At 40.7% G+C, this 27184-nt stretch overlaps 1 protein-coding gene across 1 annotated transcript; it reads left to right on the plus strand.

Moving 5' to 3' along the window:
• The first annotated feature begins 943 nt into the window (after window positions 1-943).
• On the plus strand, window positions 944-27184 carry LOC126455160 (uncharacterized). Its single transcript, XM_050091153.1, has 6 exons — window positions 944-948; window positions 1074-1144; window positions 1246-1331; window positions 1422-1526; window positions 16541-16652; window positions 26955-27184. The coding sequence occupies exons 1-6, from the start codon at window positions 944-946 to the stop codon at window positions 27182-27184; spliced, it is 609 nt and encodes a 202-aa protein (XP_049947110.1).

Raw genomic sequence — 27184 nt, forward strand, 5'->3', positions numbered from 1 at the left:
CTTTATTGATGCTATCTTCCTTTTCTTTTCCTTTGGTGACTTTTGTTTATTCCCAGATATGTTGTGAGCTATGTATCTTCAGTCACAGTACATCTTAAAATCTTATTTTTTGTTCTACTATAGCACAAATCATTCACTTGATGGTATTTTCAGTCAGCATCTTTTCATTCACAACAAAGCAAGAAAAATTATGGTTCACTATCCTGTTAATCAGTTATACCAGGCCTATAGCTGAGATGCAGTTAAATTGTGGTATATCATGAGTTAAATTGTGGTTTGTCATGAATACAGCAGAGGGAATGATAGTGTAGACACATGAGAAGAAATAACTTTTTTTTCCAATTTTGCTTGATCCCAGTGTGTGCAGTGTATCTGTGTACGTGATGTGTGGAAAAAAAACTGACGAAGTGATTGCTTTTCTGCCAGATGTATGTTTACAATCATTAGGCCATCAGCAAGAACAATGAACATTCCTAACATTAATGGCAGCTATTTTTCAGTTTAGTACATGAATTCATGTATATATGATCAACCCTTCACTGTATTCCTTATTTCTGGAAGTTCTGCATGATTCACAGACAGAGTAAATAAGTGAGAATCAAACTAAACATGGGGATGTTAAAGATGACTTACGTAAAGTCTGGTTTGTGGCTACTTCTATTTCCTGTCTTAGATAAATAATCTGTAAATGAACTACTTACTGTACCTACACAAAGTAACACCACTCTGGATAAGCACATACCGTGGCTGGGAAGTAAAACTGGAGAGCTCGTGTATGATATAGTGGTTAAAACCTTCAAAATGTGTTGTCGCTAATTAATTTTCTTCACTATTATACTATCGTACATCTACTGAGTCCCTCTTGACCTATTTACTGAGTCACCTGAGTTTCACATTGCATAAATAGAAGTATGTGTATGCATATTGTATTGCATACTTCTAAATGAAGTATGTCTAAAGAAATAAATATGTGTAACATTTAGTCAAATTACATGTTTTATATCAAGTTATCATGAACATGATCTATAAAACAAGCAGCCTAACTTATAAAAATATCATTCTTAATGTCACAGTCCACAAAATTGTCGAGAACTGGATTTCTGTCTGGTGTGGGCGAAAATAGACAACGAACCATGGTGGCCAGGTGAGTACGCATTATCATATGTTGCACTGATGTCAGTCTAAGAGGACAGAAGTATTTCATTAGGTGAAAGATACTAACACTATGTTTTTGTTTCATTTTAGGAATTGTTATCCCTGGTCAGGTTTGCAGAAATACAGAATCTGGGTATGTCTGGATATTTTGGAACTCTGAAAGAAATGTTTCTCAGGTAATTTAATTTTGTTAAAATCAATATACTGTACTAGATATGCAGATGTAAACAGCCATCTGATTAGTAATGTTTATACTCTGGTTACAGGTGGAAGCATCACAAGCCATTGATTTTTGGGAAAATTTTGCGCGTTTTCATGATCCTAGTTTGCTAGATGAAGGGTACCTTGAAGATAACATTACCAACATTAAAGTAAGTGTAACAAATGTATTTATTTTAATCTATAGAGCAAACAGTGGCCCACATTTTGTTCCAATTGAAAGAAAGTTATTCAGAGACACTTAACATTACTGGACATTAGTTGGTAGACGGTTAAAACATACAGGATATTTTAAAACAAATATCTGGATTTTAAGGCTTTGCAGAATTTATTGCACTCATCTTACAATTGAAAATAATACATGAAATGAAAGAGCAACTCACAGTTTTTCTTGCAAGTGTTCAGTGTTGAGTATATAACATTAGGGATATGGTATCGGTAGATTCAGTAAAACTTTGTAGTCCATATTCACAATCTATTCAAACTGTTCACACAATATTTCAACTTACAATGTCTGTAGACACCCTATAAGTTCTGTAGACAAGAAATATAATATGGATTTTACAGCTCATCGAAAATTATCTTTGATATAGGCTTACAACCAAATTTGCAACTACACAATTATCGAGAAAACATAAATTTTGAACCAGACAAAATACATATTACTTGTAAACAATCCTCTGAGCACCAGCATCATAGAAATATCTATGTTAATTTCAATAACAAACCAAAAGGTGAATGTTACAAATTGTGTAATAATGTTAAGTTATTCATTAAATTACCTTTTGGAACTTTATGTCTCATGCAAAAACTTGAAAGACAGAGACACTGAAAATGCTTCCTGGTGTCAGTTCTACTCTAAACAGAAAATAGCCAAATTTGAAATATGAAAATTGCATTGTAGTTGTGATTTCAAAGGCATAACTAATTCACAAAACTGTTCTCACTAAAATTACTTTTATTGTTTGTAAATGCTGATAGGGCACATATAATAGGTGTAAGCTATTTGCAGAAAAACACAAAACAGGAAAACACCTATTTGACAATGTCATGTGACGAGGGCCCCCCATCGGGTAGACCGTTCGCCCGGTGCAAGTCTTTCGATTTGACGCCACTTCGGCAACTTGCGCGTCGATGGGGATGAAATGATGATGATTAGGACAACACAACACCCAGTCCCGGAGTGGAGAAAATCTCCGACCCAGCCGGGAATCGAACCCGGGTCCTTTGGACTGACAGTCTGTCGCGCTGACCACTCAGCTACCGGGGGCGGACATTTGACAATCAGAGTGGAAAACACACCCAAATCAAATTAAGTATACTTTTGTCAACTCAATAGAAACATTATATTACCAATAGTTACTATAAGTGTTGTTCTGAACCTGTATGTTAACATTTTTCCATTCTACGAGGTGTGGCTAGAAAAAAACCGGACTAGTACTGGTGAAACAATAAAACGAATGCAATAAGGCTGAAAGTCGCGTGGCCTGTCACGTGACTCTTGCTCCGCCTACTGCTCGAGTTTCATCTGCCTCCTGCACTCAGTCTGCCCGTGGCGTCTGTTTTAAGTAGTTGACGTTTTGTCTGTGCGTCGGAAAATGTTGAGTGTACAGAAAGAACAGCGTGTTAACATCAAATTTTGTTTCAAACTAGGAAAATCTGCAAGTGAAACGTTTGTAATGTTACAACAAGTGTACGGCGATGATTGTTTATCGCGAACACAAGTGTTTGAGTGGTTTAAACGATTTAAAGATGGCCGCGAAGACACCAGTGATGACACTCGCACTGGCAGACCATTGTCAGCAAAAACTGATGCAAACATTGAAAAAATCGGTAATCTTGTTCTACAAGACAACAAGTCAACTCCTGTTAACTCAGACACTGCTCTGATTGTTAAACGGCGATCTTGTCGAACAAGTTTACCGATTTTTTCAATGTTTGCATCAGTTTTTGTTGACAATGGTCTGCCAGTGCGAGTGTCATCACTGGTGTCTTCGCGGCCATCTTTAAATCGTTTAAACCACTCAAACACTTGTGTTCGCGATAAACAATCATCGCCGTACACTTGTTGTAACATTACAAACGTTTCACTTGCAGATTTTCCTAGTTTGAAACAAAATTTGATGTTAACACGCTGTTCTTTCTGTACACTCAACATTTTCCGACGCACAGACAAAACGTCAACTACTTAAAACAGACGCCACGGGCAGACTGAGTGCAGGAGGCAGATGAAACTCGAGCAGTAGGCGGATCGAGAGTCACGTGACAGGCCACGCGACTTTCAGCCTTATTGCATTCGTTTTATTGTTTCACCAGTACTAGTCCGGTTTTTTTCTAGCCACACCTCGTATGTGGTGGTATTAACCTGTTGTAAGACTATGTACACAAAAACCAGAATAACAACTCCAGCCAGAACCTGGAGGTTACTAAAAGAAGACATGAACTACCTGTGAAATGTATATGACTCTTTAGTTCTCATAATCAAAGGCTCTGTCACATTTTATTTGACTATGTAATGAAACCTTTTCATTACTAGTATTAACTTTAATTGAATATTACATGACTCTAATAAAATACATAATGATTAGAAGACAATATAACTTTCACTTTATTTCCTTCATTGTACACACACTCATAGTCATCACAGACAAAATACTATCAACTTTTTTCCCTTGTCACCAGTCTATTAACCATACAGCAAATGTTACATTTTATCAGCTATCCCAACATCTCCCCTAAAAGAAAACAGTGTTTATTTTCTATTACTTTAAGTTTACCTTTCTTATTACTCATACAGTATTTAAATGTTTTAGGAGTTAAGATGACCACTTACCAAATAGAACTGCTGAGAATCAAAAGGCACACACACACACACACACACACACACACACACACACACACACACACACACATGCAGCTATATCAAGCTGGGTGGCACACAAATGCTGACACTGAAGTTTAGTAGGTGAACTGAGGTGGTGGTTGTGTCAGTGGGGTTGGTAGAAAGATAAAGAAGCAGCAAGCAGGGGGAGGAGTTCATAACAAGTAGTTAACAATCTGGAGGGAGGGAGGGAAGCAGGAATGCTGGAGTGAGGGGTAGCAGGTGCACATGTTAGTTATGTAACACATGTGCACTGGAGGTGACAAGATGTGGCTCTGGGTGAAGATGACATGGAGGAGTGGATTGTGAGGGTGACAGGACATGAAGGGGGAACTGTTGGGCAGAGAGTTTGGGGACAGTAGGTTATTGTAGATTCAGGACAGAAGGATTATGGGAGTGAAGGATTTGCTGCAAAGATAACTCCCATCTATGTAGTTCAAAAAAGCTGGTGCTAGAGGGAAGGGTTCAGATGGCATGGGTTGTGAAGCAGCCTTTGAACTTGGGTGCAGTTTGGAGGTGACCAATCACACCCTCCTCATGGATAGCTAGTTGGTGGTGTTCATGTAAAATATTGTGCAGAATTTGCAGAAGAGCTGGTATGTGTCCATCTCTGATGGGATGGAATAAGCCTATGACAGCACAGGAGGGTGTGTGAATCAGGCGGTTCTTGCACCTGATTTTTCATAGGGATATGACCCATGTGGCAAGCCAATGGGGGTGAGAATGGCACAGGGACGGACCAGGATTTTGTGTAGGTAATGGAATACCACTTTAGGAAGAATGGAAATGATCATGGGTAGGATGTTACTTATTTTCAAGCATGAAGAGATAATCAAAGCCTTCTGTTGCCCCAGTTTGAGGCGATAGTGGGTGATGGGAGATGCTCCTTTGCAGCTGATTTGTGGGGGTGATGGGAGGCTTAGGAAATCTGCTTGTGGATTAGGTTTGGAGGGTGGTGTCTGTCTGTGAAGGCACTTTGTGAGACCTTGATCATACTGGGAAACGGAATTCTTGTCACTGCAGATACACCATTCACATGTGGCCAAGCTATATGGTAGCAGTTTTTTGTGTGGAGGTACTGTTGATGGTTAGTGGGTTTAATATGAACAGAGGTATGGATGAAGCCATCAGAGAGGTAGAGGTCAGCATCCAGGATGGTCGCACACTGAGTTGAGGAGCATAAGGTGAAGCAGATGGGAGAGAATGTAGGGTCTGTGGAGGAATGAGGGTAGAGTGTCTTGGCTCAGGGTGCATATTATGGAAATATCATCAATGAACCTTAACCAGACTAGGAGTTTGAGGTTTTGGGAGGTTAAAAGGTTCCTTCTAGATTATGCTTAAACAGGTTGGCATTGGAGGGTGCCATGTGAATGCTGATGGCTGTGCTGTGATTTTATGTACATACCTTCCCCTCAAAGGAGAAGTTGTTGCATGCGGAGGTATAAACAGTACACTGTATAGGGAATGAGGTAGTGGGTTTGATGTTTGAAGGACATTGGGAGAGTTAGTATTTAGTAATGGCAAGTCCATGGGCATGAGCAGTGTTGATGACTGAGTTGTGATCCAGATGATATTGGGGTGGAGATGGTCAAGAGTCAGTGAAAGAAGTAGATTTTGTCTTTGATATGAGAGACTAGGTTGTGAGTAATTGGTTGGAGGTGTTGCTTGACAAGAGCAGTGGGGAAACAATAACCAGCTACAATGGGACATCCATGATTATTGGGTGTGTGGCTTTTGGGAAGTATGTAGACGATGAGTTTGCTGTCACCCTAACACATCAAATAATTGTTTCCATATGGACTGACAAAGGCCTTTACAGACAGGCATACCCACCAAACCAAATCCACAAACAGATTTCCCATGCCCTATCCTCACATTCACCTAACCCTCTAACCATCCTCAAAAATCAGCTGCAAAGGAGCACTTCTCGATGCCCATTATTGCCTCAGACTGGAGCAACTGAACCATATCCTTCATCAAAGTTTTGATTATCTCTCATCATGTCTGTGAATAAGGAACACTCTACCCATGAACATTCCCACCCTCCTAAAGTGGTATTCCATTATCCACACAAACTACACAACATCCTAGTCCATTCCTATACCACTCTCATACCCAACCCCTTGCCACAGGGGTCACATCTGTGTGGAAAAACCACATGTGAGACCCACCAGATTCACCCACATTCCAGTCCTGTTACAGGTTTATCCCATCCAATCAGAGCCACCTGTGAAAGCAGCCATGTCATATACCAGCTTTTCTGCAAATTCTGCGCAATATTTTATGTGATGAAGAACAGAGCTGTGCATGCGGTAGCAAAACGTGCTGATGATAGTAACATGGTGTAGTTCAGTGGCTGCTTCAAAATGCTATCTGAATCCTAATTTCCAGCACCAGTTTTTGTGACCTTTGTAGATGAAACAATTTTGCAGCACACCTTTTGCTCCTGTAATCCTCCTGGCCTCAATCTCCACTAACCCATTGTTTCCACATTCTCCACCCACAGTTTCCCCTTCCTCGGACCTGTCACTCTCTCCCTGTGCACACCTCCATGTCATCTTCACCATGTGCCACACCTCACTACCAATGGCTACCTGTATCTGCCCCAACCCCAGCAACTGCTTTCCACCTCTGTCTTCCTCTTCACACCCCACCCAATACAGACCCCAACCCAATCCTCTGCCGAACTGTGATGTATATGCACAGGTGTGTGTGTGTGTGTGTGTAGCTCATCAAAGAATTTCTTCCAAAAGTAGCAAAGTTTTTATTCTTTTTGTGTGCCTGTCGATGATTCCACCCTTCTGCTATTTGGTGAATGGCTTCCTTTATGGCTAAATTATTTACATTCTGCCAGAACTTTCTTTACTGTAATATTAAAATGTTTTTGTGCTTAAGTTACAAGACATGAAGAAACACAGTTATATCACAAACTGAAAATGATTAACACTTAATACTTTTATAAATCGGAAGTTACGATAATTGTTTTGTAATACATTTTTTAATTTCTCAAAGAAACGTTACCTATACTGCTCACTAACACAGTAGACTATCACATCTATAAGTTTGCTTCTTATAACTAACTATCCTGATTTGGATATCATCTTGATTGTCCGCATAAAGAATGGTCTTCATTTCTCTTCTGGTAACCTCTTGTAGTAGGGTGTTAATGTATTTTATTTTTTAGGTACATTCTGCTGTTGAAATGTATTCTCCTTCAGTTGATGAAGAAGCTATAACAGTTCATTTCTTGGAGCACCAACTAATGTGCAAGCACTGTAAAGAATTATACATCCACTTTTACTCTTCTTGTCTCTTTAAGTCTTGCTCACAATCAGTGTCATAATACACATTTGGATGAATGGCATCACATTCATCTTCATTCTGCTTAAAGATCTGTATTCTGTTTGATACTGAAGATCAGTATCATCAGATAATTATTGTCAAATTTAGTTTCTCTATTTTCCCATTGAGTTTTGGACTACAAGGAATACTGTAGTCTAGTGGAAATGCTTTTCCTTCGAACTAACTCTTAAACTCACAGCTAGTATACTCACAACCTTAATTAGATCTTATTTTTTACACTTTCAGACTGAACTGATTTTCGGTTTCCTGTACATATTCTATTATGAATCTCCCACTGCCATGACTGTCAATCATTGTAGTTATCTATTTGTAGTTTTGAGTACTAATTATTCCAAACAGGACCACAGTGGTGACATCATGACAAGATCACAAGTACTAAAAAATAACAGAGATTATTCTACTTTAGTGCCTTGATTTAAATACATGATTTTGAGGCAAGCTTGACTGCCTCCATAGCAGAGTGGTTAGCTTAGATGGCTGCCATGTGGAGGACCTGGGTTCAATTATTGGTACTGCCAGAGATTTTTTCTAGGTGGGAAGACTTGAAACAGGGATCACTCAGCCTCATGATGCCAAATGAGCAGATACTTGAGTGAGGAATAGTGACTCAATGTTCCGCAAAGCCAACAACAGTCATAAGAGTGATGTGTCAAAATGACACCATTGGCAAAGGATGACATGATGGTCAGAGGAGCTTAACTTGTGTCAAACCTACCATTAAATGAGACCATCACAGAAATACTGCATGTGGCTGTAAAAATACCACCACCTTGTCAGAAAAATGTGAAAATACCATTTTTACAATTGGGATCTCAGTTCATTACTGCAAATATAAGCTATCACATTTTGGGATCACTAGATAGCGAAGTTCCTGATCTAATTTTGGATTTCATATTTTTAGAGCTCTTTTCATTTGCACTGTGATACATTTTTATTATTAATATTCACTTTATTTGAATATTATATGACTAACAAAACACGTGCTTTTTAGGCCATATCAGTTGGCAGATTGTATTCACTACATAAAAGAGGCATTGGGTGGCAGCCACTCACATTGAAACAAGACTGTTAGATATTATCAGATATCAAATTAAGTCATACCTTTCTGTGGAAGCATTTCTTTGCCACTTAGTATACTGACGACAGCCAGCCAAAGGTGCACTTAGCATCTTGTCTCAAACAGTTCTAGCTTTCCTCCAATCATGAGATGCCATCCTTTCCACCCAGCCTTCCAAGAAATGCTCACCACAGCCTGGTTTCATTTTCCTTCACCACATACGTTTCCAGCGAGTGCAAATTGCACTGCAGAACAACCAGCTTATCAGTGCCCTCAAAACCAATCCTGGCTGTTTCATTCTTCTTATACACAATGGCTCCTCTACTGTGGACATGAACCAGCTATGTGGCTGAGGGTCTCTGTCAGCATCCTGACACCACTTTTTAGAAATGTTACTATAATGATCCCAGCACAGAAGTCTAAGATTTGCTCCAGCCCTTAGTCACTTAAGGCAAAAATCAAGATGCATGTTTTAATTGTGCCTTTCTGCAACTAAATGTGTCATCTTTATGGTAAGTAGCACTCTTATCTTTTCCTTACATTATTGATAATTCTTTTGAAAAATGTGTGACTGATTTTCTTCTCCAGTCTGAATTTGTGGTCCATCTTTAATGGCATCATCACTGAGAGGATGTTAAACCCTAACCTTCCTTTTTTCTCTTATCTAGGCAGATAGTAGATGTGTGTGCATAATCAGTAAATGAAAAATGTATATTTTTCAAAGTAGCATTTTAAAAAGGCTATGGAGCAATCACTGTAATGAAGGATATAATGTTGGGCAGCATGCTCAGCAACAGGGTGGCCCACTTGTTTCTTGGCCACAGTTTGTTGGTGGCCATTCATGTGGACAGACAGCTTGTTGGTTGTCATGCCCCCACAGAATGCAGCACAGTGGTTACAGCTTAGCTTGTAGATCACATGACTGGTTTCACAGGTGGCCCTACCTTTGATGGGATAAGTGATGTTTGTGACCGGACTTGAGTAGATGGTAGGTGGTAGTGGGAGGATGTATGTGACAGGTCTGGCATCTAGATCTATTACAGAATATGAGCCATGAGGCAAGGGATTGGGAGCAGGGGTTGTGTAAGGATGGATGATGGGTGAGTATATTGTGTGGATTCGGTGGGTGGCAGAATACCACTGCAGAAGAGGTGGGGAGGATAGTGGGTAGGACATTTCTCATTTCAGGCCATGACATGAGGTATTCAAAACCCTGACAGAGAATGTAATTCAGTTGCTCCAGTCCTGGGTGGCACTGAGTCATGAGGGGAATACTTCTCTGTGGCTAGACAGTGGGACTTTGGGAGATCTTGTTTTGCACTATGTTGGGAGGATAATTACAGTCTGTGAAGGTCTCAGTGGGACCTTTGTTATATTTTGAGAGGGAATGCTCATCACTACAGATGCTACGCGTTTCCTGTGCCTTATCATTCTAGTCACCCACCAACTCCCAAGGCTCTACTGCCTGGCCACAGAGGAGCATTCCCCTAATGAGTCAGTACCCCAGGACTGGTGCAATTGAATTACATTCTCCATCAGGGTTTTGACAACTTCTCATTGTGTCCTGAAATGAGAAATGTCCTATCCACTGTTCTTCCAACCCCTCCCACAGTGGCATTCTGTCATCCACCGAACCTACACAATATACTCATCCATCCTTACACAACCTATGCTCCCAATCCCTTGCCTCATGACTCATATTACTGTAATAGACATAGATGCAAGACCTGTCATGTACATCCACTCACCACCACCTACTCCAGTAAGATCACAAACATCACCTATCCCATCAAAGGCAGGGCTCTCTGTGAAATCAGTCATGTGGTCTACAAGTCAAGCTGCAACCACTGTTCAGCATTCTCCATAGGTATTACAATCAACAAGCTGTCTGTCTGCAAGAATGACCGCTGACAAACTGTGGCTAAGAAACAGCTGGAGCACCCTGTTGCTGAGCATGCCACCTAACACAAAATTCTTCATTTCATGGCTGCTTCACAACCTGTGCCATCTGGATCCTTCCCACCAACACCATATTTTCTGAATTGCACAGGCGGGAACTCTCCCTGCAATATATCCTATGTTCTTGTAACCCTCCTGGCCTCAACCTTTGTTAGTCATTGTCCTTACCCATCTAGTGCCTTGGATATTACCATTCCAGTGCTACTCAGTCCTCTATTCCACCAATGCACTCAGTCTTTTCCCTTCTCTATTTTTCAATTACCCCCTCCTTTCTTCCGCCCTCTGTCTAATCTCCTGACTGCAGCTATCTGCCCTACCCTCTCTCCACCATTTCCCTGCTCACTCCCACAAGCAGCACTTTACTGTCCCCCACCTCTTACCCTGCTATCCTTCCCCCTTCTCCACCCTAGCCTCCTCCTTACCTTCACCACCCAGTTGTCTCTCCCATTATGCACTGTTGCTTGCAGTCTGGCTTCGGCTGCCAGAGACTATGGTCGTGTGTGTGTGAGTTGCATTTGTGTGTGTGTGTGTGTGTGTGTGTGTGTGTGTGTTTTGTCTATTTTCGACAAAGACCATGTTGGCCAAAATCTCATTTTCATACAGTCTTTTTGTTGTGCTTGTGTGCAACTCAGCATCTTTGCTGTATGGTGAATAGCAACTATCCTTTTCATAATACTGTTACTCTATAGCAGTTGATAGATATTGCACTATACAAAAGCAGTTTATGATAGGGATTAACTTTCCTCAGAGGCATAGGCAGGATTTAATTCCAGAGAGGGTTGTTTCAACAACTGGGCACAGTAATAAAGTTGACCTGTATGTACAAATTTATGCTATTGTGGATCATTGGCTTATAAATTGTAACATTCATCATCAAGCAAAAATCATTCAGTAAAATTCTTTGTTCAATGGTATCTCCACAGAGGAGTGTTTTTGTATGATGGTAAATGTTGTTTGGAGATGGCGGTGAAAATTTGCGTATGCTGAGGCGTAAAAGCAGTGTTTGTTTTCTGTATGCTAGCCTTGAATGGAACTGCTGGGCTGCAGGTTATACTGATACTAAAGTACTCTGCCTCATATAATGTACTGTAGCGTGTACAGTAAAAATATGTAAATTTAAGTGTAGAAAAGTAAGTGTTTTAAAAAAAGAAAGAAAGAAACAGAGATTATCAAATTGCACACACTAACCATCCTCCTCTCGTGCATATCATTACTTAAAATAAACATTTTAAAAAATACACACCACAATAATATAACAATTTCTGTAGTATCCAGAAAGTGTGATGCCAACAGGAGTTCGGAACTTCTACATGTGAACAAATGCCATCTTACTGCACCCAGTGGTGTTCTTGGCTTTGCAACTGTGGACTTTGTGACCTGTGACATCAACATGTTTCAAACTACAAATATTTTAGCCTTGAGTTTTCTGATCATCAAAGGAAGGTGCAACAGTGGGGGAGGCTCTGTTGATCATTTTGTAATAAGAATATCCCTTCACATTTTATCCAGGCTTAGGACTGGCTGTGCACATTGTACCTAGGCATGTTTAAATGTTTTTATTTTTATTTTTACCATTTTAATTTTTTTCCTTTCCTTCTACAATGTTACTGCAGCAAATTCTTCTACAGACATTGGCGGAGGTGTGAACTGCAACTGGAAAGAGACGTTTCAGGGAACCCTGATTTCGTAGCTTTAATTGTAGCCATTTCCAAGTCTAGTACTGCAGTTTTTGGTGACCACCCAGGTATCTTATTTTTCAGTCCAGAAAAAAAGTCTTTCATGTGCATTTCGACTTTTGTCTGGCAGCATAGAAAATAAATCTGGAAACACCTTTATTTCTTCTTTTGTGCTTCCTATATCAACAAGTGTGGTCTACATAAGAACAGTTGCATTCTCACATAGGATTTCCTCCTCTTCTTTCCAACCAAATGCTAGCATTCTTTTGTCAGGAACACATCCATTGTCAATTTTGAAACAGCTATTACCTTCAGTTAACTTTAAAATGTCTTTGCTCAGCTGAATTCCAAACTGGTGCCAGGGTTCTGGGTCATCCTAGAAGATTCCTTTTTACTTTACATGGCACAGCATCAGAGTTGTCATAACTTGGCATATTTGTGACAAAATCTAAACCTTTATGTTTCAAATCTTGGAATTAAAAAACAGGCACTGTCTTTTCATCATGGATACTTATTTCCTGCAGTTATGCATTTGTTTCTTAATCTGCACACCTGCTTTTTCAGTTGGGTAAGAATATTGCTGTTCATCCGTGATTCTACAATTTGAAATTTTTAACTGCCTTGACATCTATTCTGTTCAGAATACATGCACAGTCAGTTCATATACACTCCTGGAAATTGAAATAAGAACACCGTGAATTCATTGTCCCAGGAAGGGGAAACTTTATTGACACATTACTTGGGTCAGATACATCACATGATCACACTGACAGAACCACAGGCAACAGAGCATGCACAATGTCGGCACTAGTACAGTGTATATCCACCTTTCGCAGCAATGCAGGCTGCTATTCTCCCATGGAGACGATCGTAGAGATGCTGGATGTAGTCCTGTGCAATGGCTTGCCATGCCATTTCCACCTGGCACCTCAGTTGGACCAGCGTTCGTGCTGGACGTGCAGACCGCGTGAGACGACGCTTCATCCAGTCCCAAACATGCTCACTGGGGGACAGATCCGGAGATCTTGCTGGCCATGGTAGTTGACTTACACCTTCTAGAGCACGTTGGGTGGCACGGGATACATGCGGACGTGCATTGTCCTGTTGGAACAGCAAGTTCCCTTGCCGGTCTAGGAATGGTAGAACGATGGGTTCGATGACGGTTTGGATGTACCGTGCACTATTCAGTGTCCCCTCGACGATCACCAGTGGTGTACAGCCAGTGTAGGAGATCGCTGCCGACACCATGATGCTGGGTGTTGGCCCTGTGTGCCTCGGTCGTATGCAGTCCTGATTGTGGCGCTCACCTGCACGGCGCCAAACACGCATACGACCATCATTGGCACCAAGGCAGAAGCGACTCTCATCGCTGAAGACGACACGTCTCCATTCGCCCCTCCATTCACGCCTGTCGCGACACCACTGGAGGCGGGCTGCACGATGTTGGGGCGTGAGTGGAAGACGGCCTAACGGTGTGCGGGACCGTAGCCCAGCTTCATGGAGACGGTTGCGAATGGTCCTCGCCGATACCCCAGGAGCAACAGTGTCCCTAATTTGCTGGGAAGTGGCGGTGCGGTCCCCTACGGCACTGCGTAGGATCCTACGGTCTTGGCGTGCATCCGTGCGTCGCTGCGGTCCGGTCCCAGGTCGACGGGCACATGCACCTTCCGCCGACCACTGGCGACAACATCGATGTACTGTGGAGACCTCATGCCCCACGTGTTGAGCAATTCGGCGGTACGTCCACCCGGCCTCCCGCATGCCCACTATACGCCCTCGCTCAAAGTCCGTCAACTGCACATACGGTTCACGTCCACGCTGTCGCGGCATGCTACCAGTGTTAAAGACTGCGATGGAGCTCCGTATGCCACGGCAAACTGGTTGACACTGACGGCGGCGGTGCACAAATGCTGCGCCGCTAGCGCCATTCGACGGCCAACACCGCAGTTCCTGGTGTGTCCGCTGTGCCGTGCGTGTGATCATTGCTTGTACAGCCCTCTCGCAGTGTCCGGAGCAAGTATGGTGGGTCTGACACACCGGTGTCAATGTGTTCTTTTTTCCATTTCCAGGGGTGTACTAATCACATTTTCTGTGCATCTGGTAGCAGTCACCATCTTTCAGAAGACATGTCTTCTCCTTCATTGTTGTAATTATTTCCATTACTCACAGTATATAGAACTCAGCAGCTTGGGCCTATGAAATTATATGGAAATGAAGTCTGCTGGCAAGGGCACTGCCTGACTGACAGTGACAACCCAGTTGCTGCTGGTGAATGACTGGTGTAAGTCAACAATTGGGGAGGCTGTGGTTGAAAAATGTATGGTAAAGACAGCTTGGTGAGAAATCCTACAGCATCTCCAAAAGGATCATAAACACCCTCAGAAAACAGTGACAATTAGAGTAGCCCTCACATAGGGACAGTGCTACGTGGACTTTCCAGGAGTTCAGACAAACCATATTCCTTTGAGGCTCGTCCACACAGTGATGTCAATACTGTTGCCAAGGATGGCTCATTGCTGCTATATTCCCCTCATACTCTGTCCCATGCTGTCAATAGTAGCTGTTTGAAAATGTGGTAATTTAAAAATAAAGATTGCATTGCACTCAAGTTTAAGATCACTTCTCCATTTTTTTGTCTTTGTCAACATTTATTAGTGGAGAAATGATGAGTTGCCTCAATCCCCAACCCCACTCCGGCTGTGACCATGACTCTGCTAATGTATCTTCGACTTATTACCCACAAAGGATTAAGCCCAATTGAAGAAAGGCTGCCCCTCAGCAGCAGCTGATTCATGCATGGCACACGAGACACATGAAGGAGCAGCAGGGAAAAATCACTATCAAACTTGTGTGTGTGTGTGTGTGTGTGTGTGTGTGTGTGTGTGTGTGTGTGAGAGAGAGAGAGAGAGAGAGAGAGAGAGAGACTGAAAGTACATAGTCTGTCACATGTATGTATGTACCACATACCAACTGGCTGCTGTTGAGTGGTTGTCTGCCCTCATTTTGGTTTATGTTTTTCATCATTCAATTTCCATTGTCCTTATACAATAAATTAGCTCACAGAATTAAATGTTAGTCACATGGTATTTGGTCACCAATAATTTTAGATGCTTATTGATCATGCAGATTGAAGTAGAGTGGGTAGCAGTTGCTAAGGAAATATAAGATTATCATTCACAAAGACAGTACAGTTTTCATTTCATTCACGCTAATTAAAAGCCACAGTTATGATGTGATCATCTGGCAGATGTACTATCCTATGGTCTTACTCTCAAAATCACAGCAGACAACAAATTCAAATCAGCATTGAGGCTAAACAAAGTTTGCACCTTCCTTGAACAGCTGGCACTTGACTGGGCTTGACAAAAAATTGCTTTGCTGCAATAGTGCTCATTCTGTCTGGTTCTTTTTTCATTTGCACATTTTTGAGAGAAATTCCATGGGACAGAAATTTATTTGTAGTTGCATTCAATAAATAAATTCTCATTCCTGCTCACAAAATTGGCCAGTTACAGTGGATGATCAAGGGATCAAAACATATTAACAAGGTCAGACCATTCATGTTTCTTTCTTTATGTGAATAATATATGACCATTCCCCATAGGCTTTAGGCAGTGTCCCTGGAGAACTGTGTGCAAGGAGTAATGGAAGTGGAAGAAGACTCTGTGTTGTTGTAGTAATGTTTGAATTACATAGTAATGGGTGTTTTGATTCAATGGGCAAGTATCGTGAATCATAGCAGTTGCACAGACTTCCTCAGTAATTAGATTTTTCCATCTGCCTGTTTTAAAGAGGTCCAAAACATTACCACCTGTATTCCAATGTGGCAGTTCACATGTTGTCTGGGTTAAAAATCTGACTGAAAGGAACAGCATTACAGAACAACCTTCCATCTGGATTAGTCTATGATTCCCCAAGGTTTGAAGGCCTTTAAAAATCTTTGAGAGTTGCAGGAACAATGTGCTGTATGTCATGGATTCTGCCCATTCAGTCTGGCTAATCTGAGCAAGTTTTGACAAGAGTGGCTAGTGGTATTATATATGAGATGAGCTAGGCAGTTTATAACAGATTTCTTTTATTGTAACATTTTAATTAATGATACTTAACTGTGTAAAGCAAATGATTCTTGACTTTCTGAAATTACTCATTTATATCATGTTTTTGACCATTTTAGTTTCTACCCACCTTCGCTGACAGGTGTTTATTCTGATGGATTTATTTCACTTTCAGTGCCATGCTTGGCAAAAAGGCTACAGAATTCAGTCATGGAGTAATGACAGTGTCCTCTCTTGGGCAAGAAATGGTTTTCCATCATTGACACGACTGGCCAAAGAAACAAGAGGTGAGTGCAATGATATATAAGGCTTCAGGATACAGATTTATATAACTTTTTTTTAAAACCTAGTTTGTTTATATTGTGCTACATTTTTAACTATGTTATGAAAATGAGGTGATCAGTATAATTATTGAAATATCTTTGTGTCTCATCGTTGGAGATGCTTTAGCCTTACTCAGTCTCACTCATGACTGCATCCAGAAGCCACAAACTTAGTGATATGCAGCACAGGAGACAAATTACACAGTGTATGTATTGTTCTGTTGATTAGCTAGGAAACACTTATCAGCAGACTCATATCAATTTTTTGCAGTGTTATAGGCACAAAATAGTCTTAATTAGGATTACTGGGATTACGACGACCCAAAACCAGTGTCCTAATGGCATTTAACTACAGTCAGAAAGATTTTATGATCCAACTACTGAGACTGATGACCTTACTGTTCAGTCCATTTTAATCCCATCAATCCATCATCTAACCCATGGAAGTGGAAAGTATCCACTGCTAACACTCAGCACTCCAACTGATATTGGTTCGTGGCTACTTTTATAGAAAACCCTGCAAGGGCAAACACAAGGTAATATTTTATTACTACATAGAAAAAGAATCACATCAAAAACAAAATACTTCATTTTTACATGGAAACAGCTGTAGTTTATTGACTTCAATTAGACCTTGTCAAGTCAGTTTCTTTCGTTAAACACCATCTTGAGTTAATTACCAGCTATAGTAATCTATACAAAACCATTAGCTGTCAATCATGTGCAACATACTAAACTGCAACACTTACCTGTAAAATTGGTAGTAATTAATCATATTTCCTTATCCACTCATGGCAAACCACTTGTAAATTTCAAACAACTTACGGGCGGGTAATATTTTCAGCGACCGCCGATATCTCAGTGGGAGTACACCCCACCATTTTCAAGGCAAACTGCAATGGACAGATAATATACAGGCAAATTTAAAACCTCAGTTCTTAGACTGAAGCAGGAAAGATAACACACACTGAACATTAGTGCCACCAAAGATGACCAAAGTCAGAGATATCTACAGTGAGACTACGAACTAGCAGCTGCCTTTTTGCCTTACATAGGAAGCACTTCCAACAAGTTCAGTCATATTTTATGGAAATACGATGTGAAATGTGTTTTCCAACCTCCATCTAAAATTAAAGTGCTTTTGGGTTCTGTTAAGGATGATCTTGCTTTGCGTAAGGAGAGTGTATATTACATTCTTTGTAGCTGTGGCATGTCATATATTGGTCAAACTATCAGGATCATGGAGGACCAATATACTGAGCATAAATGGCACACGTGATTACAGCAGCCAAATAGATCTGCTATTGCTGAACATTGCTTGGATACTGGTCACCCCATGCTATATAACAACACTGAGATATTGGCATGTACGTCCAGCTATTGGGACAGTGTGATTAAGGAGGCAGTTGACATTAAATTAGCGAGCAACCTAATAAACAGGGATGGAGGTTTTTGTTTAAACTCTGTTTGGAATTCTGCTCTCTCCCTTGTCAAAAAACAGAGGGATAGAGTCAATGTTACCTCACTTGCTAGTTCATAGTCTCAGTATCGATATCTCTGACTTTGGTCATCTTTGGTGGCACTAGTGTTCAGTGTGTGTTATCTTTCCTACATCAGGCTAAGAACCGAGGTTTTAAATTTGCCTGTACATCACCTTTCCATTGCAGTTTGCCTTGAAAATGGTGGGGTGTACTCCTGCCGATATATCAGGGGTCGCTGAAAATATTACTTGGCTGAATACCCTTAAGTTGTTTGAAAATTGTATACATCAGGAGACACTCAGGTCTCACGCTTGCAAATTCTTTTAGGTTCTGGAAGAATAGTTTTATCAGTTACTGAAAATCAAAAACTTCTGAGTTAAAATACATAATTCTTTCATAAATCATCTCACCTCATGGGGCCTGGGCTTGCCTCCCACACCCAAAAGGACTGCTGTGTATCAAGTAACTCCAGAAACCATTTAAACATTCAAATAATGAAAACTCCAGATTGGAATATCAACAATATTAGGGAAAGGATCGATTGCTACACACTGTAAAGATGATGCATTGAGTTGCAGACAGACACAACAAAAAGACTGTTACACATTATAGCTTTTGGTCAACATGCACACATGACGGCTACCACAGGCAGCTCCAACTGGAATGCAACTGTTGTGTGAATAGCAATGTGGAGTTGGATGGAGAATGGGGAGGGTTAGCAATAACAGGCTACAGGTTGGGGGAGAGAACACCACTGTCTGGCAGGATTAGAGACTGCCATTAGCAGTGTTGAGAGGGTGAGTGGGGAGGGGGGGAGGTGGATGGGGAGAGAAAAAGGAGACAAGCAGGAAAGGAGAAAGGACAGGCAGGTACATTGGTGAGGGGAGGCACACAAGCAGGGTGGACGAATGGGAACAGCGAGGAAGTGATTGGACAAGTGGGTGGTAACTGTTTGATGAAGGGTGTGGGGACAGCAGCTTACCATTGCTTTAGGCCAGGTTAATTTTGGGAGTGGACAATGTGTTGTAAAGACATCTCCCATCTGCACAGTTTGGAAAAGCTGGTGCTGGAGGGGGGGGGGGGGGGGCATCCAGATGGCCCAGCCTTTGAAATCAAGGGTGTTGTGTTCAGCTGCATGTTGTGTCACTGGGTGGTCTACTTTGCTCTTGGCCACAGTTCAGCAGTGGCCATTCATCCTGGTGAATAGCTGGTTAATAATCATTCCAATATAAAAATATTGTGCAATTGTTGCAGCAGATCTGGTATACTATATGGCTGCTTTCATAGTTTCATAGTTAGCTTGGACTTGGATGGAATAAGACAAGCCTGTGACAGGACTACAATGGGAAGTGTTGAGTACTTGGATTGGGCACGTCTTGCACGTGGGTCTTTCACTGGGGTATGATCCCTGTGCCAAGGTGTTGTGATTATGCGTGGCATAGGGATGGACTAGGATGTTGTGGAAGTTGAGTGGGTGATGGAACACGGCTTTTGGAGGGTTGGGAAGGATCTTGGGAGGATGCCCCAATTTCAGGGCATAATGATAGAAAATCAAAGCCCTAACGATGGATGTAGATCAGTTGTTCCAGTTTGGGATGGTTTTGGGTTATGAAGGGAGCACTCTTCTGTAGCTGGCACTTGGAGGTGTTAGAAGGATTGCAGGTGTATGGGGAAATGGCATGGGTAATCGTTTTGCACATCAGGTTCAGGTGATAGTGCCTCTTTTTGAATGCCTTGGTGAGACTTTCAGCATACTGAGAAAGGGAGTTCTTGTCACTACAGATACATCATCCCTCAGTGGAAAGGCTGTATGGAAGGGATTTTTTGGTGTGGAAGGGATGACAGCTTTCAGAATGTAGGCACAGTTGGCGGGTTTGATGTGGACAGAGATGTGGATAGAGTCATCAGAGAGGAGGAGATCAACATCTAGGGTGGTGGCATGCTTGGTTGAGGAGGATCGTATGAAGTGGATGGGAGAAAAGGTGTTGAGGTTGTGAAGGTATGAGGATAGGATGTCTTGGCCTTGAGTCCAGATTGTGAGAATACCATCAATGAATGTGTATCTGACCAGGGGTTTGGGGTTTTGGGAAACTGGGAACGATTCTTTTAGATGGCCCACAAACAGGTTGGCATAGGAGAATGCCATGCTGGTGTCAATGGATGCTGCAGATTTGTTTCTTTACCTCCCCTTAAAATGATAAATAGTCACATGTTAGGATAAAGCCGGTTAGGTGAATGAGGAATGAGGTAGTGGGTCTAGAATGTGAAATACTTCGTGAAAGGTAGTGTTCAATTGCAGCAAGACCATGGGCGTATGGGATGTTACTGTACAGGGAAACGGTGTCAGCAGTGACCAGTAGGAAAAATCCCACTTCTGTTTGTAAAATGACCCTTGTTACACATTAATCTGCAAAGAAAGTGACTACTGGTACACTCATAAAAACAGAGTGTAAACGAAACAGATAGACAGTCTTTGGATGACTGTAGAATTCAAAGATCTGTATGTTTCTCTAAGCATTCTGTGAACTGAAATTATAAAATACATTCTTATACTGCAATTAACTTTGTTATACTTGACTTAATTCACTACATGGAATGGAAATGGACTTTTTAATCTGCTCCTACCGGTATTCAAATGTACCTAGAGACAGCACATTGTAACAATCTTTTAAACGTCACTACTTAACTTGCGTTGACCTGTGGTTCATCAATGTTGTGGATGCTGAGAATAATGAGAACATCACAAAAATTTCAAGCTTGACAAATTATTTATAGACATCTGCTGATCAACCGAACTGAACTGCACTGACTCCAGAAGTAAACAAAACTTGACTGACTACCTGTGCAGCATCACTGCGTCGCTTTAAATACAATTTTAACAATCACTACCATTGTTAATTTATTACAGAATGTAACTTACAATTCAAAAAATTTCGCCTAAACTAACTGCTGTTACATTTGTACAGGTTATAAAATATAATGTCAAATAACATAATATTGTTACCATCATCTTGGTTTTATGTGTCAAAATTAATTTACAATCTGATTTTGACAATTATTTTGATTTTACTTTAATTTTGTAATCAGTAACTGTATGGATTTTATTGCTAACATTTGTTTGAAGTATACACATCATGTTTTGCCAGATTACATAAATTAAATACACACGTTTTCTCAAATACCAGAATTTCGTAAATTTGGGTGGTGTAACTAACAAGAGGTAAATATTTGCATAATTTACATGCATCATTATTTAAAATGAATTAAATAAAAATGAATAATGAATGAAATTACATCACTGGATAATGATTGCAATTTTCATTTGAATCATAATGAGCTTTTCGTGTCAGTGAATTTACAAACTGCAGTTATAGCACAAGTTGTACTACTTTTCTTCCGCCATTTTTCCCCCAACATTTGAGGCTTTAATGAAACAAATTGGTTACACATGTATCATTCAAAGTATTTTCCATCGCTGGCCACTACATTCTCCCATCTTTTGGGCAGTGTGTGAATCTCGCGTTGAAAAAATTGTGCATCGTTAGAAGCGCTCCGCGAATAGATCCAATTTGTGATTTCTTCATGAGATTAGAAGTGTTGGTCAGCCAGGCCATGTGCCATTGACCTAAACAGGTGATAGTCAGAGGGAGGAATGTCTGGAGAATGTGGCAGGTGGGGTAGGATTCCCATTTTAATGTTTCCAAGTACGTTTTGACCTCTTTTGCAACGTCGGGTCAAACGTTGGTGTGCTGCAAAATCACTTTGTCGTGCCTCTTGCCTTTTGTCTTTTAATGCTCTGCTCGAGCACATTAATTGCATTCAATAATGAGCACCTGTGATTGTTTCACTTGGTTTTAACACCTCATAGTACACAACCCTGAGCTGGTCCCACCAAATGCAGAGCATGATCTTGGAGCCGTGAATATTTGGTTTGGCCATTGATGTGAAAGCATGGCTGGCATATCCCCATGATTTTTTGCATTTAGGGTTATCGTAATGAACCCATTTTTCCTTCTTTCTGAATCATGCCCATATCCTTGAGACATTTTGAAATGGCTTGCTGTGTCACTCCCACTAATTGTTCCAATTCTTCTTGAGTTTGATGTGAGTCTTCACTCGGGAATGTCTCCAATTCTGCATCTTCGAAAACATTCTCTCTTCCACCACTATGCTGGTCTATGACATTAAAATCACCGTTCTTGAAGTGTTGAAACCACTCACAACATGTTCTTTCACTGATAGCATCCTTACCATATGTACTAGAAAGCATTTGATGAGACTCGGCCGCTGTTTTCTTCACACTGAAAGAAAACAGTAACACCTCCCACAAATGACGAGAATTAGACTTGTAAACTGACATTTTCAATCAAGAACAACTTTATGATGCAGACACAAATTGACTAATGTTTGAATGAGGTTAAGTTGACTGAGGTCCAAGCTAACTAACTAATGTCTGTGATCTGTTTCTTTCAACTGCTACTTACTGTTGTTGCCACCTATCAGCAAATGGTGGAAGCAAAGTTGTACACCTGTAATTAGAGGCATTAGTTATTTATGCTAACATTTCCACAGTCTCTTAATATTTGTTGCTAAACATTTATTACTTCAATTTTACAATCTGATATTTAATTTTTCTTATGTACATATATTTGTTAATGACAACAATCTATTAACAATCATCAGAACGTATGTCATTCCAGAATATCCTATATGTATTTAGAAAGAAGAATAGGTTTTTTGGGCAAACTGAACTGAATTATACCTATAAAAATACGCATCAAAGGCACTAGGAAGCACTGAATCGTACAATAAATACATGGATGCATATAAAAAATGGTGGTATAGGACAGTTCATAATGATCTTGGGGGAGGCCATTGCATAATACAAGCCCCCCCAAGCCACTCTTACAGGTATTACTTGTAAGAATGGCTGCTAAATACATATAGATGATCTGGTACTTTCAAATCACATATTTTCAATACATTTAAATTTTCATAGTAATAGTTTTAATTAAAAAAATCAAATTTTATTGTTCTTAGCTGCATATTCGTCTAAAACTGGGTGCAAAAGCATTTGCTCTGACTCTGGCATATGTGCTAACTTCTCTTCCAACTGATTTCTTATCAAAGATACTAATGTGCAAACCTTCCTCACAGGTAACTGCTTTCCTCTTTTCTCTTGACACATTTTCTGGTAGATACAAATCTTCCTGCTTCCTCATGTAACAGAGCAAGTCTGACTGCTTCATGCAAGGAGCTGGGGAGGCTATGTTTACTACACTCCCTATACATGGATTGATTCAGCGTATGAATGCATCAATTGCTCTCACTTCAACTTCTTTGATTAACACTTCATTACGTGTATTATCCCTTCCTAGGATGTATGTGTGACAACATACTACCATAATTCTGTCTGCAGATGCTTCAAAGTCCTCCCTCCTTTTCTGTATAAGGGTGGACAACCAATCACAATAATAGCTAACCCAACATTTGTTGGAATAGCACTCTGATAACCCTTTCTGCCAAAAATTCAAAAGTGGGTGCTTCCCTACTTCCTGTGCTGTGTCTACTGATTCAACATAAGTTTACACATCACCTGAAAGCTTCAGCTTGGTGGCATTTAATAAAATATGGTCTGCCATGCGCATGTACGTCCCATGCTCCTGACGTTTACTAATATGTTGCTACATTTTCACTTGGCTTTCCAGCTAAAGATGGTACAAAAGCTACAGCTGGAAGCATGATGGTTACATCTGGTACAGATTTTTCTGTTTCAACTTTAGGGACTCTTAAATGGCCCACAGTTGCCACTTTTGCAGCACCTCTGTCTTCACGTTCATGAGTTATTGCATTAAGCCATTCATGTAGCTCTGTTTTCTCAAGTGACAGGATGCTTATCTGCTGTTGCAGTAAAGTAATGTTACCAAACTCATTTGAGGCTGCAGTTGCAGCATCGGGAGCCAATTTGGTCCTCTGCTGGTTGGCGAGGACATAAATCAGGCATGGTTACAAAAAGGGATCGAGACGAAACAGATGTACACAAAAAAGGTCTCATTCTATTCTAGGTGATGGAAATATCCCTAGACAGAAATTCTCCAGAGTTGTTAACTAGTAGAATGCATTGCAGCAACACTTACACCACATGCGGAGTTGGGGATGGTGAAGGTAGCAGCGAAGGCGGTGGCAAAAGCAGCGACACTGCGGGTGGTGGTGAGAGGCGGTTGCCCTGTTACAGCACACAGTGGCAGCACATGGTGCAGCATGGCCCACTCTTCTACTGCTCGTGGCTCGCACAGGTGTGGGAGCGATGTAGGGGCACATGGCCATATACTGCATGTTTGATTTGCCCCTAACAGTCTAACACATTGTCGTATGTGACTGAAGGCATGTTTAGAGCAAACAGCTAAGGGCTGGCACGAATGGCAGGAAAATATCAATTCAGATCAAATGGTGGGAAAGATCCCATTTTCTGACACCAATTTGTACATCTCAGGACGATATCAGGAGCTCAGGTGGGCATCTGGGGTGTTTTTCCTACATATAAAATGTGAAATGCAAGGATTCAGAGCAAAATGGGTTTTATTCCCAATAACTATTGCTAATGTGTACAATATTCATGAACACTGGCTATGGCCACAGAGTGAACTGCACACGGTACAGAAAGAGCATTTCACCCTCAGAGGGTAAGGAAGCTGGCAGGCAAGAGTGTGATCCGCTGTTGCGGCAGCTACCTTGCCGGCTGTCTTGCGTACTTCACGTGATGGCACTGGTCCTCCCATTGGCAGGTTTGTGGCAGAAGGTTGGTGTCTCTCTCTCAGCTATACAGTGGTGGTGGCTCTAGCTCAGCATAATGGCGTGGGAGCCAGCGACAAGTACTACAGAGTAGTTTATGCAACTGATCATGCCACTGCCTGAGGCTAAGTTAAAATGATGAAAGTAGAATATAATAAAAGTTTTTATCATTTTTACCCATTACCATGTACAGTTGTGCATGAGGTGTGCTTGCTTGTGTGTATGAATAGTGCATTTGTCTCTTTTACTGATGAAGGCTGTGGCCAAAAGCTACATGTAAGTGTCTTTTAATTGTGCCTGTCTGCAACTTAAAATGTCTTCTTTATGGTAAGCAGCAATCTGTCTTTTCCTAGTGTTGATATTCCTACTTGGCAATTTCATTGTTTAATTTTTCCAAAGGATCTAAAAGAAGTAAATAGAATGAGTCATTGTAGAGTTTACAAGAGTGGTACCTTATGCATTAAACAGTGAAAACTGCATAGCATACATACTTATTTTTAGGTGTATCTAAGACTGTTGGTACTGTTAATCATGAAATTGTACTGGAGAAGCTAAAATAATTAGGTATAAGTGCATTGATGGATGAATTCTTGCAGCCATATATGGTGAATTGCATACAGAGGGTAGAGATAGTGTGAGCCTAGAATTAAACATTTGGGGATGCTAACTGAACCATATGAGTACATCTGCCAAACCATTATATACATTCCCCCCCCCCCCCCCCCCCCAAAAAAAAGAAGCAGCTCTATTCATGTTCATGGAATGAAAGCCAGGCTTAATGGAATGAAAGCCAGACTTAACGTATGTGTTTGAGAACAGTATTTCCTATCAGGGAGTCAAATTGCAAAACAAAGAGCCTAGGGAAATGAATGAGGTACTTTGAATCAGTTTTATCACAAGGCAGTTAAAGCTTACTTCTTAAATAACATGAAGTAATAGTAAATGTTAGGGTCAGTAAAAATTGAAGAATACAACATCTCATTCATTCCACAATATGTTTTCGGAGTATAAATCCTGTTAATGGAAAACAGAATGCCCTAGATATGTGCTGCAAAATTTCAACCTTTCTTCTTCCTGAGCTGATAGCTGCTTCATTATGAAGGAATGCTGACCAGATTTTTAGGCAGACAAAATGGAACACACAAAGAATGTGTAGAGAAAACTCAAGTGTGGATTCTCCAAGTAAAATGTCTGAGACCACAAGTGCATAACAGAACACATTCTTGCTTGGCAGCAATACACAAGACACGTGTGCATCGTACACAGGTCCAGAATAAATTTGACTCCAAAGACAGTCCTGTGGCACTGCTGCACTGCTGACCAGAGAGTTTTTCCCATATTGACAGGTGAAGTCACTGTAGAATAAATTTAATGCAGAGACAGCTGAACAAATGTTATGTAGTACGTGCAGTGAGCACAAGGTATGCAGTGAATACGTATGTGCAGTGGATACATATGTGAATAAATAGTGAACAGTAATTTTGGAATTATTTAAGCCATTTAGTAATTAAGTGCCTGCACACTTATTTACTTTTAATTATGTTTTATTTTTGTGTTAAGCTGGAATGTCTAATATTGTAAAGTGATATTTCAATGAATAAATAATAAACTTAATAAATACAGTAGGGGGGGTCATCCGTGTGTCCACTTGTGTTCAAAATGTTTAGATCAATGCCACATACAATATTTGTTACATGTTAGAATAAGTGCTATTTTCATACTAAGGATTTACCCCAATGTTCTGCAATAATGCATTAATTGGACTCTGTGTGTGTGTGTGTGTGTGTGTGTGTGTGTGTGTGTGTGTGTGTGTGTGTGTGTGTGTGTGCATGGTTAGTTTCTTGTATATGTGCTATGCACTGCTGAATGCCTGTTCTTTATGATGAATGTCCCATTCTGTTGCTTGCATTCTGTCCAGTAAGTTCTCTACAAGCACTCAAGTGTAATATATATCTCAGTACTGATGATGAAGTGATTCAAAATAACTTTACAGAGCTACCTCAGAATATTATGGAAGCTGTTATTGATGCAGGAAAGGGTCTTTATTCTGTACCCACATGCAGAGATTATTTAGTTAAAAATGACCCAGATGAAGGAAAACTTGTGGCTACAAACATGCCAGAGAAGCCACCTTGGAGTGATTTCCAGAGGCGTGAGTACAATTTTTTTCTGATAAACTGTCTCTCAAATGCATTCATTCCATTTTCATGTGCAATTCAATGA

The sequence above is a fragment of the Schistocerca serialis genome, chromosome 1, assembly GCF_023864345.2.
Source record: "Schistocerca serialis cubense isolate TAMUIC-IGC-003099 chromosome 1, iqSchSeri2.2, whole genome shotgun sequence".
Lineage (NCBI taxonomy): Eukaryota > Metazoa > Arthropoda > Insecta > Orthoptera > Acrididae > Schistocerca > Schistocerca serialis.

Coding starts and splice junctions, on each gene's coding strand:
- LOC126455160 (XM_050091153.1), top strand. Junction 1,332..1,421: donor CTGAAAGAAATGTTTCTCAG/GTAATTTAATTT, acceptor CTCTGGTTACAG/GTGGAAGCATCACAAGCCAT. Junction 1,527..16,540: donor ATAACATTACCAACATTAAA/GTAAGTGTAACA, acceptor TTTCACTTTCAG/TGCCATGCTTGGCAAAAAGG.